The sequence below is a fragment of the Nipponia nippon genome, unplaced genomic scaffold, assembly GCF_047370975.1.
Source record: "Nipponia nippon isolate SJK-2023a ecotype South Korea unplaced genomic scaffold, ASM4737097v1 scaffold_6, whole genome shotgun sequence".
NCBI lineage: Eukaryota > Metazoa > Chordata > Aves > Pelecaniformes > Threskiornithidae > Nipponia > Nipponia nippon.
In genome coordinates, this window is record NW_028262380.1 from 63611369 (window position 1) to 63638616 (window position 27248).

Genomic DNA, 27248 nt, shown 5'->3' on the forward strand with positions numbered 1-27248 from the left:
GTGATTGCCACTGAAGCACCAGTTCCTGGTCACAACAGGAGTGAAATAATGTAGCCGATACATTGAAACCAGATTGCTGAAAGAACAGAAAAAGAGCAGAGAATCAAAAGGAACGCCCTTCTCCTCCCAACAATCCACCCCACTTTACCTGCTGTGAGCAAGCCACAGCTTTACCAAGTTTGTGGGTTGTATTTTAAAGACATCTTTCAGATACCTCTTCCCCCAAGTAGGAAGAGCTAGTGGAAAGCAGGGCACAAAGTGCTAATCAGTAGCTGGCTGAGCTAACAGGATTGTTTTGTTGTTTGTTTGGTGGTTTGGTTTTTTGTTTTTTTTTACCACCAGCCCCTAGCATTGCTCTTAGCTCTTGACCAAAGCAATGACTGCAAAGCTATGGACTGTCTTGCAACAGTTTAATAGCAAGTAGAAATAGTGCACAGAAGATCCGTTATTTTCTTAATTTTGCCACCTTTATAATGTTCCCTTAATATGCCAGGAGCACTTTTTGTTGCCATGATACTTATACGTTACTGTCAGAGTAGTACGTAAATGCTATTTAACCACCACGTCCATACGAGCAACAAATTTTCCAGACACGAGAAAAAAAATGAAGATCACAAGGATTTCAAGTTTACTTCCTATATGCATTTTCACAGTATAACAGATGTTTACAGTTCTTAAAGCGGTTGAAGAAAAAAAAAAAAAACAACACATCTCCTAGAGGCAAACTGCATACAGACACTGCACATATTTCCCTATGCAGCCCTGCAACATCAGTTGCCTACTGAAGAAAATAAGATCACCACTACTCTTTTGGTAAGATAAGCTGCTGGTTTATTACAAGACATAGCAATAACAGCAAAGTGGTCAGTAAGAACAGAACCACATTTGCTTCTGTTCATAGGTCCAAGTGCTCAAACCCTCATACCTTTGGCCACGAGACCAAAGATCCATCTAATTTTGCCCAATCTACCCGTGTCCAAGTTTTGTCACCACAAATTTCCTTTACGGACTTTGGAGCTAAGACATACAAATGCCCTGGGTATAGACTTCACTGGGTTTACAACAGCACAACTTAAGAGTCAAGAAAATTAGCTTGAAGTAGTATCAGCTGAGGGCCTAGCCCACCATTACTTTAATGATTTCTGACAGTGAAGGATTGAATTTTTGTTCTTTCCTGTAGTGCTCTGCACACGTACCTGTAACCATAGAATACCACTATGACTAGACACACTGTAACCTGATCTCACTGATTGAACATTTCATGTCTCCTGTACTTGTGCAGTTCAACCTCGGCCTTCTGCAGAGAACAAGTCCCATCCTTCATCAAGAATGTTCACTCTCAAGCAATAGAAAGGACGTCATTGCCAATGATCTGGAAACATACCAAGGTGACACCATAATTGCTAATTTCTAAGAGCTTGGAGAACACATTGAGTATGAAGTACAAAGAAAATATTCGCATTCATATACAAGTATCTTGATGCTTTTGTGATGTAAATTATTGAAGCTCTTGACATATGCATGGTTATGGTATGCTCTGGTCTGTCCTGAAGTGATGACCATCTAGGGGAAAGATGACTTTATCTCCTAACATCTTTAGGTTGATCCTCTGCAAGGAAAGAATACAGTCTTGTGTCTCATGCTAAGGTCTTTGTGACTGTAGTCTCATCATGTCTTTCTGTCTGGCTTTCCATCTCTTGTCCAAGTGACCAGATAACACACATCCTTCCCTCCAGGGATTAAGACATGTCTTAAAATCAGGCAAGCTCCTCTCCTCCAAGCTCCAGTTTTTCACTTCATTCCTTAAGTTTGCACGTCATGTCACGTGAACTTGTGCGATAATTCACCAGCTCCAGACAAACAGCCTTTTTGCTTTGAAACAATCAGAACTAGTTCGGGAGCTGAAATTACAGGTAGTCCTGTAATTAGCTTTAAATAAAGGTCCCTTCAACAGGAAATTAAATACCAGGACCATTTAACAATGACTAGCACAGCAGACATGGCTTTCACTCCTTTGCCTCGAACACGAAAACAGCTTTCCAGCTAAGCACAACCCAAGCAGGCTACTGAAGCACTACAGAAATGACCATTTACAAAAGGGTCCTCTTTGGTCTCTGAAAGAGGACATTTAAGAGTGGCATGATGCATTGTCTCCTCACAAATGAATTGTTCCCAGATGGAGAACTGCATTAATTCCTTGCAATCACAACCACAGACCAGAGAAAGCCATTAGCAACCTAACCACATGACAAAGCGTGAGGCATCAACAGACCCTACATCAAAAAGATTGCCTTTCAAATGGACCAAAGGGCCAGATGTTGCTCCTGGCTGAGAGCTGCTCAGCTTGGCTCCCCAGAGGAAAATGCTGAGGCAATGGGAAGCAGGTTGAGTATATTTTTCCAAATGAGTCCTCCAGTCAGAACAGGCAGCTACAGGAACTACTCCACACAGTGACACCTGTAAGGACAGAGGGTAGCTGTTTCCCTCACCTGACGGACACATACACTAACTGTCATGGCTGCACCATGGTCAAGCACCAACTCCACCTCTGCCAGGTGTTATGACAGGAATATGAAGCCTACTCAAGCTTCTCCTGACCTTCACAAGATGATGAACCAAAGCATCCTATGATTTTTTTCCCTGTTTTTCCATTTCTGAGCATCACTAAAATAGATTGGAAGATTTTGTTCATCTAGAAGAGAATTAAGAGTACTCACTGAACACAAGGAAATGAGTTTTTAAAACTTATTTTCTTCGAAGGTTATATGACCTAAGGATAGTTGAAAAAAATTAATCAAGAGGCAGGCTGTTATTTCAATGTACACAACATTTAGCTGAAGGTAATATAACTTTTTCTTGCATTAAAATTTTTTTTATATCTGGTTTGCTCCCCCTCATCCATTGGTTAGTGCTGCAATCAAGTAATCAAAACACTGAACCCTCCTGTCTTCATTTCTATGTATTAAGCTTCACAGAAGCAGCTGCGCCATTTCTTTCATAGAAAAATATTTCTGAGTTTCATTCTATTTACCCATACAGCCTGAGATTTTTTTTTGAGCTACAACTGACTCACCGCCTATAACTGACATTGTTCTGGCATAAAGCTGAAAATTGAGAGAGTGTCTTTTGCTTCTACTAGAAAGAAAAATAGAAAGGTTAAACCATCCAATTCTATCTCACTATAAAAACACTCAGGAAAATGTTACCTAAGCACTTCTTGAACCTGACATTCTCAGCTCAAAAGACAGATGCTTGACATGAAATTGCTACAGCGAAAATGTCTGCTCAACACCCCTTGCAAGCCATACAATTACAAGAAGTAAAATTCAGAACAGACTAAAAAGTTATGAGCAAAATTAGAAGTACTGAAACTTGCACTGTGGCCCCTTTGCTGTTATTGTCTATAAATAATGTGGAGAGTGCCTGTGGCCCCTCGTTTGAGGAAAAGCAATCTGTGACTAGGATTTCAGTGCTTCTTGCTGCGAGACTGATGGAGGAGGAGAGAAAGCAACAGACGGAGCCGAAGATTTGGTGAGATTTAACCCTCTTATTTGCAAGCAGGATTACAGATTGAAAGGGACCACACTTCTCTCCTTCCCTCCTAGATAGCTGAGCATACAAATGGTATTTCAAAACATTAACAGCATTGCAGTTTGTCTGAAGGGTACATAGGCAGTGATTATTACGAAGGAATGTTGCACAGCTGAGAAGTGGTTGCATTCTACCCTTTATACTGAAAAGCTATTAAAAAACATCTATCTGTATAAGTGTGTAAAGAAACTACAGCTGCAAGCAATGCCCCAAAGGAAACAATTTTCTAATGAATATAAACAATGTTGTGACCAGGTTGACTCCTAATGCTCTTTCTCTCACCTAACATTTGGAATTGTAGGTACCCAAAGCAATCAGTGACATTTCTGGATAGCAGCTGCTTATGAGTTAAACGTGACACAAGTATCCCTTATGGACTCCCTCTGGCCAAGCTGAATCCCTATTCTTTTCAGAAGAGGGCAAAACAGTGTGAAATAAGCAAGACCCCCAAGTATCCCTGATACTTGACTGCAACACTGAACCAAAACTTCCTCTCCTCTTTTTAACTAAGTGGTTTCCTTCAACCTATTTTAAACTTCCATGCTCCCTTCAAAATCTTTTGGAAAGTCAAGAAACCTATAAACAGTAAGTTTAAGGCGGGATGGGCAGCATTCGCTTGCTTGTTTTCACAGACCACTGAGAAGCCAACAGACCACCAGGTGTTCATTAGTAGGAGACTAAAACCTGTTTTTCCAGACTGGGATAGATATTATTATAATAAAGTCCTAATAACATGTTTAGGCCTTAACTTGAATCCTCAAGTTGCTGTGTAAGAAAGCTGCCTAAACAAGCAATGCAAACCCTGCAGGTCATGAAGTGAGAGAAGGATACTTTTTTTACAGCCATGAAGGTGGGAAGAGAAAAAGGCTATGTTCAATTTTACTGACCTAACAGCATTGCGTATCTGAAAGTGCCAGCTTCAAGAAAGTAGATATGTATGAGACATTGCCATCCTTCTCAGACTGTCTTCCTTCAGATAGCGATCTTGCTAAGGCCACATTCTCAAGTTGCCTTAATTGAATTAGCAATTTCAGTTCAGCCAGTGCCAGAATCCTACGTGAAAGCTTACAAATTCATTTAAAACAGCCATCTCTGGTCAGTCAAGAAACCAGTTAAACCAATGAGGCTGTGAGGGTCCATCAAGGCTTGGCTTTGAAACTAAAAAATTAATTTGTGAGTTCTGAGCAACTTAACATCTTCTCTATCACTGTTTGAAAATGATAGGTAACAACTAGAAAGAGCAATCCAAGAAACTTGGCCTAAGTCATCACACCCTTGCAAAATAAGCAAATAATATCCCATCAGCTTTCTTTTATCCTTGGGAGACAGCAGCAGCACGATGTTGAGAGCTAAGGCGCTGCATGAATGTAAAGCAGTGATGGAAATTGAATCCAGGTATCTTCTGACTGTCACTTCCATGTTCCCACTACAAAACCACCCTCACCACAACCACACTGTGTGATGACAGATAACCTGCTGCAGTTCATTCCCCCTCTTTCAGAGCTTCCTCATTACTATTCCAAAAACCTAAAATAGCTCTAGACCCATAATTAGCAGTCTACTCTCTTCGCTTGCTCTGCTCTCCCATGCTTCTACCCAAACTGTAATTGATTACTTGCAAGACAGCTATCAAGAGCTGTTCTAGTACTTACCTTCCTCCCAAAGGTAAGTACTTACCTTCCTTCCACCTTCAACTCTGAGGCTGTTGTGTTTCCTTTCTCCTGTGTGTATCCCTCAATTCTATTTTCCTAACCCTGACTTCTCTTCTATCGATCTCGGCACTTTCCCCTTAATTTCAGACTTATGTAGAGGACTGTTCCTTCTCCCTTGTGACAAGCCTTTTCCCACCTCTTATAAAGCTACTAGTTTCCACATTTTTACTGTTCCCTCCTTTCACCAATAGTCCTTCCCACCCCAGAAAGGCATGTGATTTGATATTACAAGATGCTTGATTAAATTATAACATAAAATGTGTTCTATGATGCAGTAAGAGTGGGATTCAGCTTCCAGGCTACCTTGTATCCACTTACATACTTAGGAATAAGCTCCATTGTCTGTTATAGATCTCCACTGACTATAAACAGAGACAAGATGCTTGGCTGTAGCTTGCATGCCTAAGTTTAGGTGCCTTAAGCTACAACCTGAATCCCACGCAGTGTCTTAAACACTAGCTAAGAGAGAGTTCTCAGAACACAATTACAAGCAGTAAATAATCACTAAATGCATTTAATTCCATAGCAGGGGTTCCACAGAGATCAGGTCTTGGCCTATAGTTTTCAAACACCAAAAAATCCCAAGGAAGCATAGGACTAAGTTATAATAAACTTGCAAACAAGTCAAATAATGTAGACTCCCATCACTGTCAGTAGATTTGGTGAAGATTAGATGGCTTTCTAAACTAAAAATGCTACTGTAAAAACAAAGTAATTTCCAGATATCCTGTGGCCCACACACTATACAGACTAGATTACAGTCTTTCCAGCATGAAGAACTCACTTCACTTCTGAAAGACTTTTTCTTAGATTCCCCTCTTCAAAACCCTTCAGTACAGCAACTATTACCTTCACCTGCTTCTTTAATGACCTTTTAAGTAGATTCTCTTTCTACCCCTATTCCTTCCCTGTCTTGGCACATGTCCTGCCTATTCTGGGGAGGGCTTTGCTGAACTGAGTTCTCTATTATCTGTTCCTGCAGCACCATCATTTGCAAATTTCTTTGCTTCCCATCCCTCCATTAGGAAGCTCCAGAAGCCCTCTCACTTGATCTTCATGGTCACACAACAGGCTGCATGTTGGCAAATTATCTACAAATATCTAGCTTTCTAGCATGCTTGCTGGCAGCATGACTCAAACCACAGAACTCTTACACAGCAAGAAAACAGCCTTAAGAACAGGATTTATATCTGACAGATATCAGCATTTTCTTAGGCGTTAGTTTCTTCAGAACTTCTTTTTGAACATAACAAGTAAAACAAGCCTCATGATCAAAAAGAGGACACACAGGACTAATTCAATTTCTGATTTTTTTCAGCAATACAACTGATAATGACAATTAACAGCAACACCTCTCTCCCAAGTCTCTTTGATAAACTAATCCCTTACTTCTTCACCTCCTTTATTTTCTTCATGCATCTTCTGTTCTTAAAACTTCTTAGGAAAAGATGTACTTGAATCATTTGTTAGAAGAGTGCTGAATGTTTGATGACAGCGGGCATCCTGAAGAATATTTATACTTTTCCATGTCAAACAGGGTAGCCAAATGATTATTTCACCACAAACATTGAGTATGGACCTTCCATACTCTTTATACTTTAATTCTAGGGATACTTTTGTGCTTTGTGTAGAACAAACGAACTTAAGTATTAACACTTCTCCCAAGTCAAACAGAAAAAAAGCCAGCGCAGAAAAGCCTTCTCTCCATACCTGGTAGATACAAACCCCAGTCAATTCCACTTGCAGGTGATTCGTTTGGCAAGAGATCAGTCAGTACTATTGCCATGGCTTGTGGGGCAGCGTTTCACTGGAAAGGTGACCATTCATCCAGAAATTCACCCTTCTGGCAGCAACAAGAGAGATCGCTGATTACAAGACACCCTGAGGCTACTGCCAGCCTGTTAGGAAGTCATTGCAGTGGGCATGTTTTCTCTGTAGGGTGAGTTATGCCGCAGCATAATTGAACCATTGCCTTTTTAAGGTTACTGATTTTCCACTTAGGCACACCACAAATGTTAGCTCTTCTTTTGGGGATGAGCCTAGAGCAGAAAAAGAAAACACAAGACAAATGTGGAATATCAAGGCGGCCTGACGTTTTTGTTATGGTAGGTGCTCAGTAAAATCAGCAAAGAATATTCAGGAAAAACATCTAAGAAAATTCCAGCAGTAAATCTAATACAGTATGTCCTGCTCAGCCCTGAAAGACCTCCAGGTAAGAATTTCTGGGGGATTTATGCTCTTAAGTATCAAAAAACATGTTAAAAACAAAGTGAAATGAAATACTGGCGTAAGTGCACTTACATCCTTCTACAAAGAAATACTGATATATATATATATCTATATATGGCAAGCACTCTTTGCCCTAAGACAAACTTCCTCCAGCTATGCATAGGTAAACTACTATACTAAGGCCTTATTACAAAACCAAAATGCTTTATCGAAAAACAGAGTACGATGTTTCAAGTAGTCTATTCAGACTTCTCTTCCCCTAAATTTGAATTTGTTTTAAATATCTCAACATAGAAAACCAACATTATTATATTCAGTTTCCCAGTGTTTCCACTTGAAGCACAGGTGAGCTTTTAGTTGTCTAAGGTCCTACAGCAAGGCTGAAAGCACTCCAAGCCACTACCCTGCAGTTGTTCTAACAGGCCATTTCTATAAATGTTTTTCCAGGCCTCAGCAGCAATAAGGCACTGCTCAACCCTCTGGCACTATGACTAACTAAGCTAAATACTCCGCATTGATCAGGAGCTCATTCTAAACTATCTGACCCATAAAACTTTTATCTAAAGAACTTAAATGGAAGTCTGGCTGTTTCCTAATTACTTTCTTTCAACAGTCCTTCATCTCCCTCTCTTTTCTTCTGTGTCTTGCTTTAACAACTTACTAATGTGATGAGACTAAAAGCACAAGATAAAGTTTTAAGTAGGTACAAACAGCAGCAAAATCCAGGGCCCCAATATCTTTTATACCCCAAAAGGAGCAGACAACTTGCTTTTGATTCAGCCCTGTTAAAGCAGCAGTACTTGACCTTGGAGAACAACATCTGTCAGCAAGGCATCCATCCCTTCAAACCTGAGATACTGATCTAACAGAGGTAAATGTAATCTAACAGCTGGCATAGCCATTGTTGCTCTTGTATCCTAGCTTTTCTGTAACTACCCAAACAAACACGTCAGCCCTATGCCTTGTGTGCCACTAGAGAACCCCTGTGAAGCACAGCTCTGCAGTGCTCAGCTCCTTCCTGCTTCTCATCCTATTGGGGCACAGAGAATGGACCCAAAACCCACAGACTGTACACTACATTAAGAAAAAGAAATCTAACTCATCCTTGTGACAATCAACTCACAGCAACTCTACTATTAGTTGTTACCTGCAACACTTAACATACACTGTGATTGCCAGAAACTGGTATTCACCAGGGGGTCAGCGAAAGCTACAGAGGACCAAAATTAACTCTTCTTTTCTGACCATAAAGGTCATACTGGTACAGTAGTATGACTGACACTGCCAGTGCAGTAAGCATATGTGTGTCCAGGGATGGGTATTAGAGAGACAGAAGAGATTAAGGCAAGTATTGTGTTCGGGATAACTGGTGCTAGGCCTCAGACAAGTTGGAGAAGCCATGTGCAGTACCAAAACCAACTGTGAAAGGCCTATGGGGCCATGGTCCAAATCACTGCTGTGGAGACTGACTGATACAAATACAATAATATGACCTCTCCACAGCTGTTCCTTGCATGGCAACAGGTGAGAGAAGAGGGGAAGAAATCAATCATAGCTCCTTCAAAGAAACCTTTAAAATCTTTTCCAGCACACACAACTTTTCCCCCTGCCTGTGTATTAAAAGTAACCAGTGATCCTGACAAAACCAAACATCCCCCATGCGTGATGACTAGGAAGAGATATAATGCAGTCTGCTGATAAAGCTACTGTTCCACAATACACTGTTTGGTGCTCTCACTAATGGAGGCTCAGCCCCATCTTAGGTTTGCTCAGGAAGTAGCAATCACCTTTGGAAAGAGAGCAAAGGTGATCCTACATATTACTTTGTGCTGAAAAGTTGTCATTCCAGTTTTTTCCCTGGGCAACCCTCAATACATTCACATGCAAGGAGGCTAGCCAGATCAGTGGCCAGGTGAGGGTTCCTTGAAAACTGTATTTTTTGAATACCTGTGTACTATATATAAAAAAAAATAATTAACTTCAAGTGCAATTCACCAACAGTGCAGACTTCAAATGAAATTTTACTCATCCATCCTTACTGATTTAAGGCAGTGCTTGAAAGCTGGAGGGACAAAAAGCAAAATCCATTCTTATTTATTATTCTGACATCTATTAACTACAACTTTGTAGGTTCCCAGAAAAAACAAAGTTGCAATTTTTAAAAAATATTACTCTTGATTATCTGGCCTTACTTCAACTTCAGGCCAGATCAAGGGTCATGAATGTTTAGTTTTACAAGTCTAGTGCACAGATTAATCTTAAGAATAAGCACATTATTATTTTCATAAATTTATTTCCTTTTAAACACAATTGCAGGTATTACCTCAGGTGTGCTTTCCATCTGGAAAACCATCTGGAAATCTACAAAACCTGAATATTACTTCTCCAAGAAGAATCCCAACACTCTTATATGATAATATACAAACCTATCAAAGCACTAGGAAAGGTACAAGTAACTCAAACGGCATGCCTTGACACCTGCACAGCTCCAGTCCTGCTTTAAGAAAAGCTATTGACAAAATTCCTATTTGCTTAAATAACAGGATTCAACACTATGGGACATACAGGGGGTCGGGATTATGTTCTTTGAGTGCATCACCATGATTTTATAAGAATACTAAATGAATCCAAGCATGGGGGGGAAGTTTTTTGTTTTGAATGTCATTTATCATTACATACTTTATTCAGCACTTGTAGTAACACACAACCTTTGCTCAAATATCAACAACTTAAATGTAAGGTCATGACAAAGCTGCCATTCATTTTAAGGGGTCAGGACTTCTTTCTGTATGCAAGCTCCCAAATAGACTACTGCATGCAACATTTGACCTAGGCAGGGGTGTCTACCTTTCACTTCTTGTAAAAGGAAAAAAATGCATTTGTGGACTGTGAGGAAAATCAACCTAAACTCCCAGTAGTCACCACCAGCTTTGGGATAGGAGCCAGGAGAACTGCATCTGTGGAAACACTTCTTCTACACATTAGCTTAATGTGGAAAATCAAAACTGCAAAAGTTGGACAAGTAATCTCTGCATAAGATGCTTGACCTGCTTTCCCAATCTGTACTGCTCTCAATTTTTCTGCTCGACACCTCTTATGTTTAAGAAAATTTATGTCTATAATGAGCAAAGAAAAGGACCGCAAAGAGTATTCCACAATCCATTCCTCTACTGTCAAGCAACCCAGCATCTGGCATTTATCTCAGCCATCAGCACAGAAAAGAGTGGCAGGCACAGCAGCGCTGGGACATCTTTCTCTGACTGACAGCTGGTGCTGTCAAGATAAATTACTGCCAAGGGTGTGCAGACGTTCTGGCAAACTCCTATAGCACTACACTATCACTGTCCACCTGCCAGCCTTCATCCAGGGACAGAGCAACACGACTTCCCTCTTGGTCCTTCCCTCCTCTTTTCATCTAAATCTGTCCTCAGCAGGAGCCAAGGCAGCTCTCACACCTTGCAGCAATTACCTGGGAGTCTGTACCGACCCTCCAAAATGCTTTTTGATTGGCCATAACAGTAATTTTTCAGGGTTTCTTGGTACATACATTATTTTTCATATCACATCCAGAAAATGTTGACTCCCAACAGCCACCAGAAACAGGGTGCTGCTTTTGATGGCCATTTTCAAGACCCGTATATCCTTTTCTTTTGTTAAAGCGAGTATTATAAAAGCTTACCACTGCCTCTAGTTTTGTAAGCTTCCTGTTCATAGATCCAAAATGTTTTCTTATACGAAATATCCCTAGCTGTTTTCTCTGCTGTCTCCCCATCTCCAGTTTTGCACATGCAGGGCCTTGCCACGGTGCAAGTTCAATGCTGTGAGTCCTCTCTTCTGCTATATGCTAAATGCCCTGCTGCATTTACAAAGCTCATTTCATCCTTCCTCTACCTGGGCAATACAAAAGTAAAAGTGTAATAGCAAAAAAGCTGGTGATTTCTGACACTTGGATATCCATTAATTGCCCATCTAATTTGATAAAGAACTTTTCTGCAACAACTATCACTGAATACAACTCTAGACTGTAATCAGCAACGCTTACTGCAAAAATCTGAGCTACTCCCTCACTACAGGCATTATTATCCATCTTCCTTGAGGCCAAGATTTCCATCTAACAGTATCTGCTGCCCAGAAAGATTATTTTTGGCCTCGATCTTCCTCTTCACTTGCTTGAAAAGGAGCTAAAGTCCCATCTTCACATATATTAGATATATTTCTACTCTTCAAAATGTTGCAGGAGCACTTTATGTTAGATTTTATTAATTTGTTCAAAAAAGGGCAACAATAACTGAATTGTCTGGTCTGACATGCAAATTATGGGTCCTAAATACTGAGCCACATCTTCCTCCTTACTCTCAATTACACTCTGGTAGTTTGCTTGTAGATAGCCAGTTACAGAATATTACAGAAGCTCACTTGGATAGGCTTACCCATCTACCCTTCCTAAAAATTACTCAGATGTTTAAGTGCTGGAGTCTTGTTTTTTCTCTCCTCCTGTCCTCTCCCAACTTTCCAGGGTGTATTTTCTCCTGTTGAAGCTCCACTAGCATGTGTAGTTCTATTCAGTCAATTTGTCCCTACAGTCACAAGGCAGGAAAAGTCAGTTTACTTGTACCTATCAGAAGTAAATGCAGCCCAAGTATCAGACAACCTTTTTCATGCAAAATGTACTAAAAGCTTGCAATGAAGAGCTGAACACTTACAGGCTTAGCTACTTACAAAAAAAAATGCAAAAAATTGCACCTTTCATCCATTTCTTTACAACATGTAAATGAATGGTTCTTATCAAAACATCTAAGCCATCTTTCAGGAGATTAACTAGCATTTTAAGAAACTTACCTTTCTCAAAAAAAAAATCCACTTTTCACCCAAACCTGACAGTAGACCGTCACATAACCCAGCAGGTGTCAGGCTTGCTGTTAACTAGTGAGTTCACAAGGAGAAGAAAGCAAAAGGCGGATCTTGTCTAACAATATATGCAATTTTTTTGCAATAGAAATGTTTCTCTTTATTGATAATAGGAAAGCTCAGCTATATCCCATGCCTGTTTTCCAGCAGGTTTAAAGAAAACAAAGATTTCATCATAATTACAGCCAGTTATATATCACAAAGACATGTTTCCAAAAAATTACACAAACTGTTAAGAATATACTTTATCACAAAATTTACAACAGCCAAGCCCTTACAGAAGACAGAAACAAATAGCTGGTATCATAAATTTTATATTACAAACTTCATAGCAACATACAGGAACCTGAACTGTATTTCTGATGGTAATTAGTACCCTGTGCATCAGTCAGCCCATAATTACTCCTTTGTTTGAAAAACTGCTTGGGTGCATGTCCCAGTTTACACAATTAAACACATTGTATTTTTCCTTAGGTTAAAACTGAGGCTGACATTTTACGTAAAGGAACCTTGCATGAAAAGACACTGAAGCATCGCCAGAGGATTTCTGCTACTTCAGAGCTCTAGTTTGAAACAACTGCCTCTAACCTGTGGCAAGTCCAGTTTTAATTGCTCTGTCCCATACGAAGTCACTCTCAGCTGCGTCAGGCAAGCAACTAAGTTTCCCATTGGGTTCAGAGACAGCTCACTTGCCCAGACACTCACGGGGTAGCTTGGCTTCACCATAGCCTTGGCTTCACACAGGCTGCTTTTCACTTGCTATTTAGATGATTACAAAGTCAGTTGGTTCAGCTCACTAATCTGACCTAAAATTATGCCTTATTCTTAATCATTGCTTTCTGCTAGAGGAAGAAATTGTTTTTCCCCGCAGCTATGCGAGTGCTATCTCAGATCAAAGAGAGATAATGGAAATACAGTATGGGATAGAAAGAGCACAGTTACCCCCTTCAACAGCACTCTGTACTTGAGCAACATTGGATCAAAGTCATACTATACACCCTCAAGATCACTTTGACCCTTTATCCGACAAACCTGGAAAATGGCTCATTGGTTACTTCCCAAAGGAAAATTTTGATAAGGAATAATGGAAGAGGGATGGCAGTAGCATATCTTGGCTTTTTTTTTTTTTTTTTTTTTTTACTTTTGAAATATATATATGGTGTGTTCAAGGGCTGAGCATAAGAGTTGCACAGTTCCACCCTGTACGCAGGGCTGCCTCTGGGCCCATTCCCCCTCTCTCCCAGCTCTGTTGGCAACACTTTCATCTGCCTCTCTCTGAAGCAATATGGCCCTTCTTTTTTCAATGAAATAACCTCTCTATACTTCTCATATGCAATACTGAGATGAAGTAAGCAGAGCCAAGTCATCATCAATTAATCAGTCCCAATCAACTTCACTGCACTTTAAAAGCTTTCATCAGAAACTGTAACATTCATCACATTGGTAGCTGAAAGCCAATCAAAAAATAACTTGCACAGAGTGCAGTCAGTATGTGCCGTTTCTCGGCCCTCTTCTTGATCTGGGTGAGTGGGTAAAGAACTGAATCAATATGAATGTTTTTGACATTCAATGCTGAATCATTGACTAATATCAAAGTGAAAGGTAACTTGGATCCAGGACGGTTCCAACTGCTGCTGTTCCTGATACTGGGATAACATGTGCTCCTTCAAAAAGTACACCTTTCATGCTTATGGGGTCCTCTTTCTTTAAAAGATTTAAAGGGAAAGAAATTATGGGAGCAAAATGCAGTCCTGAGGCATGCTAAATGGAAACTGACTGTTGAGTACCACTGCACTTGCTTGGTGGAATCGGAAAGAGCAAACTATTTATTTTTCATATGTAATAAACACATTGAAACAAAAACTCATTACTGCCTTCCAATGAAGTTGCTACAGACACAGCCAGCTCTTGAACATCATACAGAGCCTCTCATTTGTATTAATTACCTGCCTATTAAGCTCTTTCAACCAGCAGCTCCTGTTGGATGAGACACTTCTTAAAGTGATAATTCCATGAAGAAACCTAGTGATTGCTAATTAAATTGAAACAAATACTACATTAGCACAAAAGGCTGCCAAGTGACTTAGACACAGAGGCTAGCTCTGCTCACTTGAAGCATCCTACTGCTTGGTGACCTGCTCCCCACCGTCTCTGGATACACTGGAAAGTGCCAGACCTCACTACAGTGTTAGTACTCTGAGGGGAAGAAAATGCTGCAGTCTAAAGCCACAGTTCTTTCCCCATCTTCACATCAGAGAAGACTCCTCTGAGGCAAGAAGCTTAGATTCATTATTGGTGGCACTGACAACTGCAAGATCAACAAGTCACAATCACGTTATAACATAAGTATGGCTATTCATACAGTAAGCAAGTAATTATGCCTTTCCCACAGGGTGCCAATTTTATGATTAACCATTATGGACAATTTGTTATGCCTGATGACCAGACACCCCTCATCAAAGAAACTGCAGCAACATCATCATCACTACCATTGCACAAGTTGTCTTATGCTTACACTCAGGACACATCAACAGTACTTAGTTGTGGAAAAGGTTTCACAAATGCTTCCCAAAAGACTGTAAGCACACGAAGTGAAGATATCCCACCATTTGTCAAGAATATTAGTATTGAAATGCAGCTTTTCCATCTTCCAAAACACAGGCCTAAGAGATTAAGTGGGATAAAAACCCAAGGACTCACTTGCTGATCACAGTGGAGAGTTTACCTTCTGATTTTATATTCTTGCAAGTTTCTGTCTCAAGGCAGTTGTTAGCTCAGACTGCCCATTTATTCATAGCTCTGATCAAACAGAAGACAATTACTCATCAAGTAAATGAATTTCCAAGCATTTGTTAGCACAGAAAATTGGCAGAGATAATGGCTCCACAGTGATTCCAGTCCTTTGAACAGCTAGCCATTTCCATGGTGAAAGGTTGAAGGCTGTTTTTCACGAGAACGGTAAGCACTGAAGCACCTAACAGCTCATCACAGGTGATTCAGTGGTTTACAGAGCAATAATGCTAAAGGGATAGAGGACTTTCCTGATCAGCCATACAAGTACAATGCTTACTGGTGTTCCATACTTACCCATTAGTATAAAATGTCATGCATTTTCAACTACTACATGTTTGGCCCTTATGTTTTCATGCAGGATTCACTCCTTGTGAGGTACAGGACAATGCAAAAAACAATTCAAGAGACCAGACCTTGGGAGATCCAAGCTGGATCCGCATTTTCTTACTACATCCCTAGGCCTACTGTGTGACAAAGGGTATATTGTTAGCGCTTTCTGTACCTTGGAGCTCTAAATTAAGAACCCTTAAGGATTTAGCTGAAGTGTTTAACATTTATTCTAAGTTATTGCCACCTGTCCAACCCAAACATAAAACAGCTGTACTAGTCAGATAGAGACCATGTGCTGTAGCTCAAGGTATTTATCTTAGCACAGACCATGTTGTGTATGAGAGGGGGCAAGGAGAGGGAAAAACTAACGTAGTCCCTAGAACTAAGTAGCTCCCTGCAGCAAGAACTGGCCACATGTCATGTTTTGCTGATAAGATCGCTACAGAAACAGTAACCTCTGGCAAGAGCAGAGAACCAGGGACAGTACTGCTTTCCACAGCCCCAAGCACATTTGCTTGAACCTGTGAGTCAGAGCCCACAGTTTCTTCTTTGGCAAAATATACTCCACAATTTAAGACTACCCACGATGCTATCCCCTTCTCTTTGCAAATACACATACAGATCAACGCATGTTAACAATAAAAAAGCAATGTCACGTCCCCAGAAAATATATCCATTGTTTTAAGTTCTACAGAGACTATATTCAAACGCAGTCCTACACTCAGCACTTTTTGAAGGGCAGCAAAAGTTAACACTTACATAAGTGTCACCCGTCTTGGAAGTTCTCCCCTTACATACTATATGCCATACTATGTGGGTTTGCCTGAGAAAGTTAACTGGAATAGCAACTGGACGTCCTATTCATGGATAAAGCTGAAAGAGAAAAAAAAATCTTGTAGCAAAAAATAAAGGCCTTCACCAAAGGAGATCTTTTGGGAGGGTTATGTGCCCCTGAATTAGCTATTAGGGTGAGCCCTAGCCAGTAACTTCCTTTTTCTTCAGTCATTTCCAAGGCATTTATTGCCCACAAAGGTACTTTCATTTCCACTGTGACCACCTAAATTTCTATTAGCTGAAGTCAATTACATCCACAGCAGTATTTTAATAGTCAGGACAAGAAGTCCAGACAGGGTTCAAGAAGAATAGGGACCAAGGAAGCATTCTAAGTTTGTTATAACAGCATGTGAAAGCCTGTGTTAAGGCTGAGTCAAAAAACATAGAAAGTTACAGAAAGACTAACAAGTCCTATGGATTGTTGCTGAAGTCCTTGGTTCCATTTTCCCCTCAGAAAACTGACATGACTGGTAGGGAAACATTAAGAAAGCAAAATCTTGGAAAGGGACATGATTTAGACAAGCCTTGGGCTGTCAGCACACCAAACATCAGCTCTCTTTCCAGTAAACAGAATATAAACATACATATCAAAATTGCCATCTTCCCAAAGGAAACCTGGCAGGCAGTTCTTAGTTTCTAGAGCCCAAATAAACTGGCCACTAATAAGTCACAAGCTGAAACCAGCTGAAAGAGTTGCAGCAGTTTCAAGCTAAACTTAGGCTGACTGCAAACATGTGCTGCTTTATCTCTCCAAATTACTCTACCAGGCCACAGCATCAGTACTGCTTGTTACTAGTTCATTTCCCATAGAACTTGACAGCTGAAAAAGCAAAGTAGCTGATGAAGCTCCGAGAAAAGGTTGCTGCTTTATTTTCCTGGACTGTTAAGCAGCACATATAAACTACCAAGCAGCAAGTGTTCATAGGTGCAAATGCTTAATGCATGCCATTTCTTGTCCTGCAAAAGGTCCTCTGCAAGCAGCTAAAATGACAGCTTTCAGGAGAAACCTTTATCCCCAAAACATCCTTGCATTACAGGAAAAATAGCATATAGAGACCCATCCTTGACCATAAACCACAATAAACTTCTTAAGACAGACACGCTTATTCAAATACAGTTTCAAGACTTCAGCATTTAATAGAAGAATGGCTAGTGAGACCATGTAACAGTAATGAAGGATTGTTTCAAGTATTAGGGGTGTGCACCTTATGTCAAAAACCTCTTCTAAGGCTGAAAAGAGAATTTTGAGGCAGAGTTTCCCAGCTATTTAGCAAGCCACTTTCTCTCCCACCATCATTATGTCACCTCCACGTATCTTATTTAAACAAATATGTAAAAAAAAAAAAAAAAGATCGAACACATACATATTTTTAAACAGGTTTTAGGGAGCCAAAATTTCCAATAAGACAGTGCGCATGAAGAGGTTAATGAAAGGCCCTGGGTCAGCCAAGAGAACACTACATGGCTGAAGATGTCTTGATGCTGTGTTTTCATTAAAGGAATAATTATGTGCACATCGCGACTCATTTTCCATTTAGTGGCACACAGCGAGAATTCATTATTTAATACAGGAAGCACATCTGCTCAGTTTTATCTCATCTTCCTGGATATGCGACTGACTTGACAGTCTAAAAGACAAATGTTACTTATCCTGTCTGTAAGCAAAATACTATACTACTAGGGGATGCAGTAATTACCTAAAACCTATCAATTCCATACACTTATACTGAGCATGAATGGCAAGCTGCAAAAACAGGATCTTTCCAAAGGAGACAAAATTAATTGCAACAGCAGAAATCCATTGAGAACAGATCTTAAGTCTATTAAAAGCTTCTTTCTAACCCAACAGAACAAGATGTAAAGAAAGAAAGGGAAATATGAGACTGGGACACAAATTCCAGAATATTTGCTACCAGCATGAAGCCAAGATGATATACTGCCAAGGACATTGAGATACTGGAGTGTGTCCAAAGAAGGGCAACAAGGCTAATGAAGGGTCTAGAGCACATGTCTTATGAGGAGCAGCTGAAGGAGCTGGGGTTGTTTAGTCTGGAGAAGAGGAGGCTGAGGGGAGACCTTATTGGTCTCTACAACTACCTGAAAGGAGGTTGTAGCAAGGTGGGGGTCGGTCTCTTCTCCCAAGTAACAAGCAATAGGACTAGAGGAAATGGCCTCAAGTTGTGCCAGGGGAGGTTTAGGTTGGCTATTAGGAAAAAATTCTTCACCGAAAGGGTAGTCAGGCACTGGAACAGGCTGCGCAGGGAAGTGGTTGAGTCCCCATCCCTGGAGGTATTTAAGAGACGTGTAGATGTGGTGCTTAGGGACATGGTTTAGTGGTGGACTTGGCAATACTAGGTTAATGGTTGGACTTGATGATCTTAAAGGTCTTTTCCAACCTAAACGATTCTGTGATTCTATCTTTGGCCCTCTGTCCCAAGTAGCGTTATCAGGAAGGCCCGCAAAGGCTCTCTGGAGTCACTATCCAGATGAGTTGTTTACCATAGCACATCAGTGATTCCCTCCTGTAAACACAATTCAAGCCACCTGCGTTTCTGTCACCGTTTTAAGCATAACAGTTCTGCAGTCCTTCCTGGCAATAATCCCGTTGTGGGACATCGCCACCTTGTGGGTCTTGCGGGTATGAAACAAGAAGCAGAAGAAACTAGACATTTTAGCAATGGTACAGGTAAAATGGCAATGCCCGGTTCAGAAATATTTTGGTTCCTACATTTATTAAATCACAGACCATTTCTCTGAAAGCTAAGCCACAGACAAGATTAAAGTAAAATCAGACAAAATGAACTCTTTTAGCTGGAACACCCACAGGTTCTGACAAAACTTTATCCGCAAATTCAACTCCTAGACCAGCTTTCTAAGCAATGACAGCAATGTGTATCATGCAGGCCAAGTGAAAAGCTATTCTAAAGCTCTGCAAAGTTTTTTTTCCCTCATCCTTGACTGTGTTTGTGACTGAGTACCTGCAAATGTGTGATTAAATGGGAGCCTAGTGGTTATCATGGGTTGAAAAGATAGCATTTTACTTGCTAAGAAGTTAATACAACAGGTTAATTGCCCTTCTATGCTTTACTTTTCCGTGTCATTAGCACCTACTTAAATGGCCAAATGGACTTGCCAAGACAAAAACGCTCTTCAAGAAGTCCGTGGAATTAAAGATTTACATCGCATGTCCTGAGCGGATTTCATTCTTCTCTGGAGAGTCAAATTTCATTTGCTTTAATAAAATCCACAAACATAATCTGATAGTTCTTTTTAGAAATTATAATTTTGCCCTTATTTATTTCTACAAACTGTTGAGATGTCAAATGCATTTTAAACTGTGCTTTTTGATTTTAATCATACCACAGTGGGAAGGACAAATCTGGTCTCATTTGTTTTGTTAATACATCCACTCAAGAGAAGTACAGTGGGAGTGATCACAGTTTGAATGCCAGATATATTTAATCACAAAGGCATTCTCCCCTCCAAGGATCACTACCTCTTCTAAGTACACAGGTTAGCAAAAATTTATAGAGAATCCAAATTAGAACTGAAGATGTTGTCAAGACATTAAAATTCTATTCCCATGTGTGTTGTTCAGCTTTTAGTCTCATCATTACAAAGCTGTCATCACTTTTGCTAGTCTGTTTGTCACTAGGCATCCTTCCAGAGAGTACAGAACTCAAGTAATTCATAGAATCATAGAATCCATTTAGGTTGGAAAGGACCTTTAAAAGCATTGAGTCCAACCATAGATGGAAGCCCTTCATCATACAGAAATTACACCATTCTACGTCAGTTTCCTCCTGCAATTCATTTAGATATGTGTTCGGTGTTCAAAAAAATGATGGAGAATGCTAATGAATTTTTACTGGCTAAAAGCAGCAACCCCATTAGATTAAGGGAAAATCAGAAGCAGAACCTAGGTCCTTCCAGTTGACACGGGAAATCATCACCTCTGTCTCAAAATCCTCACTACATGAGGATACTCACCTGTCTCCTGTGCTCATAATGCAGAGGAATAGGCCTCACTATGAAAAGAATCTTTACTTAATTTTTACTTGTATAATATACCCAATGAAAACAGCAAGAGTGTTATCTGCATCAGGCTGATTTGAGCTAGCTGGCTTATTCCTCATGAATATTTCCTTTTCTAAAGATGCATGTGCATCCAGTCTTAAAAGCTTATTGCAAACAATCTTTTCCATTACAATAATTTTTATACCAAATCCAGTTTTCTTAGCATTCAGTGTTGCCACCTTGCCAAACAGTGGAACACAGAACTTACAGGCCTATTGACCACTGGAAAAAAGATCAATTTCAGAACTCTTTCACTGCTACTATCCAATTTTCTATTTCTGAGTCATAAAACACAGGCAATCACAAACAGCACTTAGTTTTCCAATATCTGTATCTTTCAGGCCTAACCTAAGTCTCGTTCCTTGCCTTGCAACTGACTTTACTGCAGACAGAGCAATTCCATTGCTGTTTACCAAAGCTTGCACCAGTGGTTCCTGTATCACAAAATTAGTAACATTACACTTTATATTATACTTTTTTATACTTTAAACTGAGCAGCATTCATATGCTGAGAAAAACTGCCAATAACATTTTGTACAACAGCACGATCTGAATACTCCTATCAGAAGCATGTTTGTCACCATGCTGTCTATCTTTTTAGTATGGATGGCTTGTGTGCTCATCTTCATGCTTAACCTTCACCATGAGCTGAGTTCAAAGCTAAGGTCTACAGAGCCAAATCATGAGGCAGATCATGATTTATACTGATAGAGCATCTGCCTAATAAAACGAGGATGCTTTGGATTTTTTTTTTCCTCCCATCCAAGGTTCAGTGCCTCCTCCACTTTTCATTTTCACCACCCAATTATTCAAAGGGTTCAATGGAAGAAGGAGGAAACCTACTAATATGTGCATGCAAATCTGTAAACCTATTTGTTTCAGCTAGGTACTGAAAGTACCGCCATGGCTGCATTGCTAAGTGGAAACCTATTCCTAGGCCTGAACTCCTGTCTGTTCTTTGGTACAAGCTAGCCTGCACCACCCACCGTGGGGATAGTGCAAGCTGAGGCATTATGCATCAACTCCCAAAACTGCCTGCACGATTGCAGCAAGCAGAATTACACCTCTGTGTGGTCAAAGATGTGGCCTCTGGGCAATGTTGCTTTGCATCCTTACAACGCATTACTCTGGATCCTATGCAGCTAGTGATAAAAAGAATGTAGAGGTACAAGTTGCAGGAATCTGTACAATTCTAGTAAAATCCTTTTATTTTCTGCTCTGGTAACTTTAAAGTGAATGTTTCTAAACACCTAATTGTATCACTTAGCACTATAAGTCACTGAAGACGTGGCAATGAACCACAGGCTTAACTGGATCAGACACCTTGTTTTATTTCCTGTGTATTACCAGCTATTCTTTACATAGTTATATTATGACTTTTGTCCTGGTTTCAGCTGGGATAGAGTTAATTTTCTTCTTAGTAGCTGGTATAGTGCTCTGTTTTGGGTTTAGGATAAGAACAATGTTGATAACACAGTGATGTTTCGGTTCTTGCTAAGTAGTGCTAAGTTGTTGATAAGTAGTTGCTAAGTAGTGCTTACACTGGTCAAGGACTTTTCAGCTTCCCCTCCTCTGCCGGGTGCGGGGGGGGGGGGGGGGCGGGGCTGGGAGGGGGCACAGCCAGGACAACTGACCCCAACTGATCAAAGGGTTATTCCATACCATATTACATCATGCTCAGTATATAAGCTGGGGGAAGAAGAAGGAAGGGGCGATGGCAGTTTGTCTTCCCGAGTAACGGTTACACATGATGGAGCCCTGCTTTCCTGGGCATGGCTGAACACCTGCCTGCTGATGGGAAGTAGTGACTGAATTCCTTGTTTTGCTTTGTTTGCATGTGCAGCTTTTGCTTTACCTATTAAAATGTTCTATTTTATTTTACTTCAGTTATTAAACTGTTCTTATCTCAACCCACGAGTTTTCTCCCTTTTACCCTTCCGATTCTCTGCCCCATCCCACCGGGGGGGGCAGTGAGTGAGTGGCTGCGTGGTGCTTAGTTGCTAGCTGCAGTTAAACCATGACAACTTTGCAGTATTTGTTTTTCCTACCCTTCCCCTGTGTCTCCAAAATTTTAAAGCATGAAGCTGATCAGTAGCCAAGGGCTGACACAGTACAAATGAACCAAAGTAGTAACATGACCTTGCAGCCCTATCAGAGCAACAGCTATCTCCAGTTTCATGCCAACAGCAGCAGGTTGTGCTGCAAGGAGAAGCCACCACTGTTCCGGCCTCTTCAAAGCTTGCTAGCTCTGCTTTATGCCCCAGAAGAAAGCTGAGGGATAAACGGGAAGAAAGGAAGAAGGCCTACAATGATAGTTGCCATCAAATAGTTTTAGCTTGGAAAGGTCCCCAGGATGTTTAATTTATTAATCAGAGCTATGCAGACACACAGATGGGATGCCTCCAAAGTCTGCTAGTTTCAAAGCAGTCTAAACCCTCGCCCTTTCAGGCTGCTCACACTATATCAGATATCACGCATTGTGAAATCCTCTTTAAATTTAAATTTACAATGAAACTTTCTCCACAGCAATAGAATTGCAATTGTGGGTGGATTGGGAGACCACAGACACCAGGCAAAGCATCACAGGGTGCATCCCTTCTAGGTCACTGGTCCAAATTCACAGCAGATTAGAAGGGCACAGAAAGAATTACCATCTGCTGTCTCTCTGGCATGCTGTACAGAGTGAGCTTTGTAATCCTAGGCCAGATCCCAGAAGACAAGTATTCACAAAGACACTAGCATTAATTGGAGACAATCTGCTATGTGTCAAGTCTTCCACATCACTGCCAAGTCCCACTTAAGCGGCTGTAGCAGGTGGCACCTGCCTCGCTCCAGCGAGACTCAGAGCTGAGCATCAGCCTGGCAGGAGCAGACAGGTCACACCATCAGGCATATCTATCCACCTCTGGTCTCAAGTGTCCAGCACACTACAATGCTGGATGAAATTTCCAATGCAGAGTAGACAAAAAGGCTGTGTGCCATTATAGATGGAAGACAATGTGAAACTCCACCATAAAGAGGCAGACAGAGGAACAACAACTATTGTGGAAAATAGGAACAGATATTCAGAAAAATTTATATACACAAAAACCAGAACCTCACACGTGACAGTTCAGTGTACAAGACCCAAGCAAATGCCAATGAAGGAAAGGCAGGAAAGAAAGCAAGAAAATGAGGACAAGCATAGAACAACTTTGGGTTAGCTCTCAAACCTCTGTTTAAGGCTGCCTTTAGGATACACAGGGAATTTCCCCTACTTAAAAAGCAACTTCTCCTTCCAGAACTACCCATCTGGCACCTTTCATCAGGACACAAATTAAAAACAACTCAGTGCATTCCCAAAAGCAGCACCACAAAGAAGACATGGCAGCCTTGTCACAATGCATTACTCTCAGGAAGGTGCAGGAAAGGAAAAGATACTACCAAATGCAATCTTGAGGAAAATCACAACCAAGTCTCCAATGTTCTAAATCCATTCCATGGTATTTCCTAACGGCCATCCAAAATGGCTGCAGCAGACCTTGAGCACACTGTGATAATATGACCTGCTACAGGCTCAGCTGTCGGATGTTATATGCAACTTACATCATTCATTCATGCCACAGTTTCCTGCATATTACATGTCTTTAAACATCTTTTCTATAGTTGACCCAAACTCAAGAAAAATAAAGCAGGCAGCCAAGCACTTGGCTCGAGGTTAGTGGAATTCGGTAGCTGAAGTTGGTGAATGGCAGCTGAACAAGAAAAGCTGATGCTGCAAGCAAAGAAACAACATAGTGCAGGCATTTGAGTGTTTTCATAGTTCCCTAGTACTCCTACAATACCAGCACAATTGATATCACCAGTATAAATTGATAGTGGAGACTTGATCTTAGAATTTTTCCGTGCCCCATCCACTGTTAACCCCCTCCCAGTTCTGCCAAAAAACTGTCAGCAGGAGTTAAAAAGTCCACCAGCTCTCACTTGGCTAACTCTGACCGCAACAGCTTTTACACGAGGTCTTAACTCTAGTGTGAATAATGGTGTGATGCATGTAGCCTTTAGCAGTCACTCCTACAGGCTGCTTTAATCTGTCACACACATGCACGGCATTCACTAACATGAAATTAAACTTGGAAAAGCAATCCCAGCAGCAGCTGTCACCAGCACACTGCAGTCAGTGAAAGCCAGTAAAAGGCCTACTATGCACTACAATACAAACAAGAGGAATAGCTTTCTTCAGCTTTCTCACCAAGACGATGTTAATTAACAAGCACTTCCAAAGTTAGTGTGCCTTCCCCCTCCCCCTCACTGGAGCTGGTTGCCATGGGATACCACATTCCTTAATGCATTCCTATACCCAGAGAAAGAGGTAAGAAACTATCAGAAGAAACCACTACTGACTACAAAAAAATAGAGTGCAAATGTATTCCAGTAAAAAAAGATGTAATTTTTAATCATAATGAAACTTCTAACAGTCCTGAAGGTGAAATGACACTGAGTTTATTTCTGTCATTACTCTTCCTGGTTGTTTCTGCAAGATGAATGTCATTGGATGCTTGGTATTACTGTGGTTCCCAGTTAAGTCATCATCATCTGCCCCAAAGGGACAAGACAGAAGGTAGAAGCAAAAAGCCAGCTAAAACAAGTTACCCATAGTCATACAAGCTATTTGCAGACTCCAAGCTGAATTGATTCTTGACATTATCAGAAGCGAAAAAAAATTCAGAGCAGCAAAACCAGTGCTTGATAAATTCCAACAATAAATTTCTTTTTCAAAATTGCCTAATGGCTCAGAGGGCATCACTTGGCATCAGTTGTAAAGCACTGTGGAAAGAACAGATGGGCTGCCAAAGATGCAAAAGTAAAGTTTAGACAGCCTAGAGCATGGCACCACACCGATACTGAGACCTTGGGTTACCGTTTGGCAAATTATATTCCAATATGATAAATACAAAGGCCAGGAAATTCAAACAGGAGTAGGTCATTCCAACCCAACTCATCCTCCAGAAAAAAAGCTTTGGGAACTACCCTTCATGTGAAAGTACTGACTAAAGACTCAAACTGTCTGGTCCACAAGACTTTTCATCACTTATGCACATGACAATCATCACAACATAATCACAAGGAAGAAGTCCAGCTCTGAGCATTTACAATAGATGAAACTGTGGCACCGGTTTGGCCAACACTTTACATACCTCCCTAAGCTGTATTAATTTTAATAGCATTCGAATCACTGATCATGTGCTTTGTATATGGGCCCTAGTACAGCACTGCAATACTGACTTTTACATTGGTGACATCACATCTTAGGAATACACTGGCAAGCCTCAGATGGTCAAGCTACTTCCTGAAGTAACTCAACTGAATACCAGAGTGCTCCAGAAAACTGCCTTTACTAAATAACCCTTTTGCTCATTGTAAATTAAAGACAATCCTGTACTGTAACTATTCCTAAGGTATTCTTTGTTTTCAGTTTCATGTTGCATTTTAAGTCTCAAGGGATATCAAATAGCACTTTTCGCATTTTTGTAAGTGGCATTAGAGCAAAACAAGTATCCAGTGCTTCACTGATCTTTCACAGTTGCTTAAAGGTATTTACAATTATATTCAAGACAATGATCAATATGGTTTTTGCTAGTAAGAAAGTTTGATTCCAATTGTGCTATTTTTGCTGCACTGAAAGTTGAATTTTGTCTAATATCAGCTCCACCTTGTTCTCAATAGTCCATCTCATTCACAGATCAGTCTGAACAATTATATCAGCAATTATAACAATTATATCTCTAGGAAAAAGAGCTCCCTATTTAGCTTGTGCCCTTCCATCAACTGTTTGATTCTGAAACATTACAGAACTGCTTTTTAGTAGTACCTAATTTTAGAACATTATTTTCAAACAGACCGACTAGACCATTGCTTTACAGCCTCCAGACATGGTAGACAGGTTAAGCATTAATACAGAATTCTTTGACAGTGTGTCAGTTGTATCAATTTCAAATGGGTCTCTCTTTTGCTTTGGTGTGTTTACAGTTGAACAGTACTTTTCCTCAAAGATTAAAATGGCACAGCTGAGGCATCAGATTTAGTTTACAGATGATGTAAATCCAGCAAATAAAATGAATCCAACAAAAGTGGATTTCCATTTTTTTAGTAAAGCTTTGAGAAGGAAAGTGACTTTCGCAACATGCCTACTACTAATTAGATCAGCTGATAAATGCATACACCCCACCACTGCAGTAGCTTCATTCAAAATTCTGTTAAGCTTTCTTTGATTGAAGAACAATATACTCAATATTCTCCCAGTCTGTACAAGTGGATTACATGGTTTGCCCTAGGTACAAAATGTTGCTAGGGCAGCTTTCCAAGCTGTTCTGACAAGTAGGCAGATGCAACTGAGCTGCGCTAAATGCATGCAAGCTGTCCTAAATCTAGGAAAGCTTAAGCAGCTAAATAATCTTGCTGCATTTACCTAGTTAACAAGTTCCTTCTCCCTGTGAATCCATTCCTCTGATATTGTCTAGTGTAAAAGGGTCTCTCAATTTTTCGGTTCAGCCCTTTGGCATTAACTCATGAGCACACTGTATCTTGGGCACTGTATCTCTACTCCTGACTGAAACGCCTCAGGGAAGTGGGATAAATCTCAGCCCTTTTAACACAGCTATACCAAAAGCAGGCTCAAAAGAAAGCATTTAGAGAAATCCAAGTAAAAGCCTTTGGAAAGCAATCAGGGCTTCCCCTAGCGTCTCTCCCTAGAATAAAGATGTAACCCTTGGCTCAGCAGGCCCCAGAACACTA

The 27248-nt window shown here is 40.5% G+C and overlaps 1 protein-coding gene across 13 annotated transcripts in view; it reads right to left on the reverse strand.

Moving 5' to 3' along the window:
- Positions 1 to 27248, reverse strand: part of RASGEF1B (RasGEF domain family member 1B) — a 220412-nt gene that overhangs the window by 115039 nt on the left and 78125 nt on the right. For 7 of the 13 annotated variants that reach the window (XR_015699942.1, XM_087737301.1, XM_087737300.1 and 4 more), the window contains one exon: positions 7014 to 7342. The exons of 4 other annotated variants lie outside the window; for them this stretch is intronic. Coding sequence is in view for 7 of the 9 variants with exons in the window: in XM_087737301.1 (XP_087593427.1) it covers positions 7014 to 7089 (76 nt within the window). In the remaining 2 variants the exon portion in view is untranslated. Of the gene's footprint in view, positions 1 to 6700; positions 6887 to 7013; positions 7343 to 27248 lie in introns of those variants that run through there. 2 more of the 13 variants (XM_087737315.1, XM_087737303.1) reach the window with 2 other exon arrangements.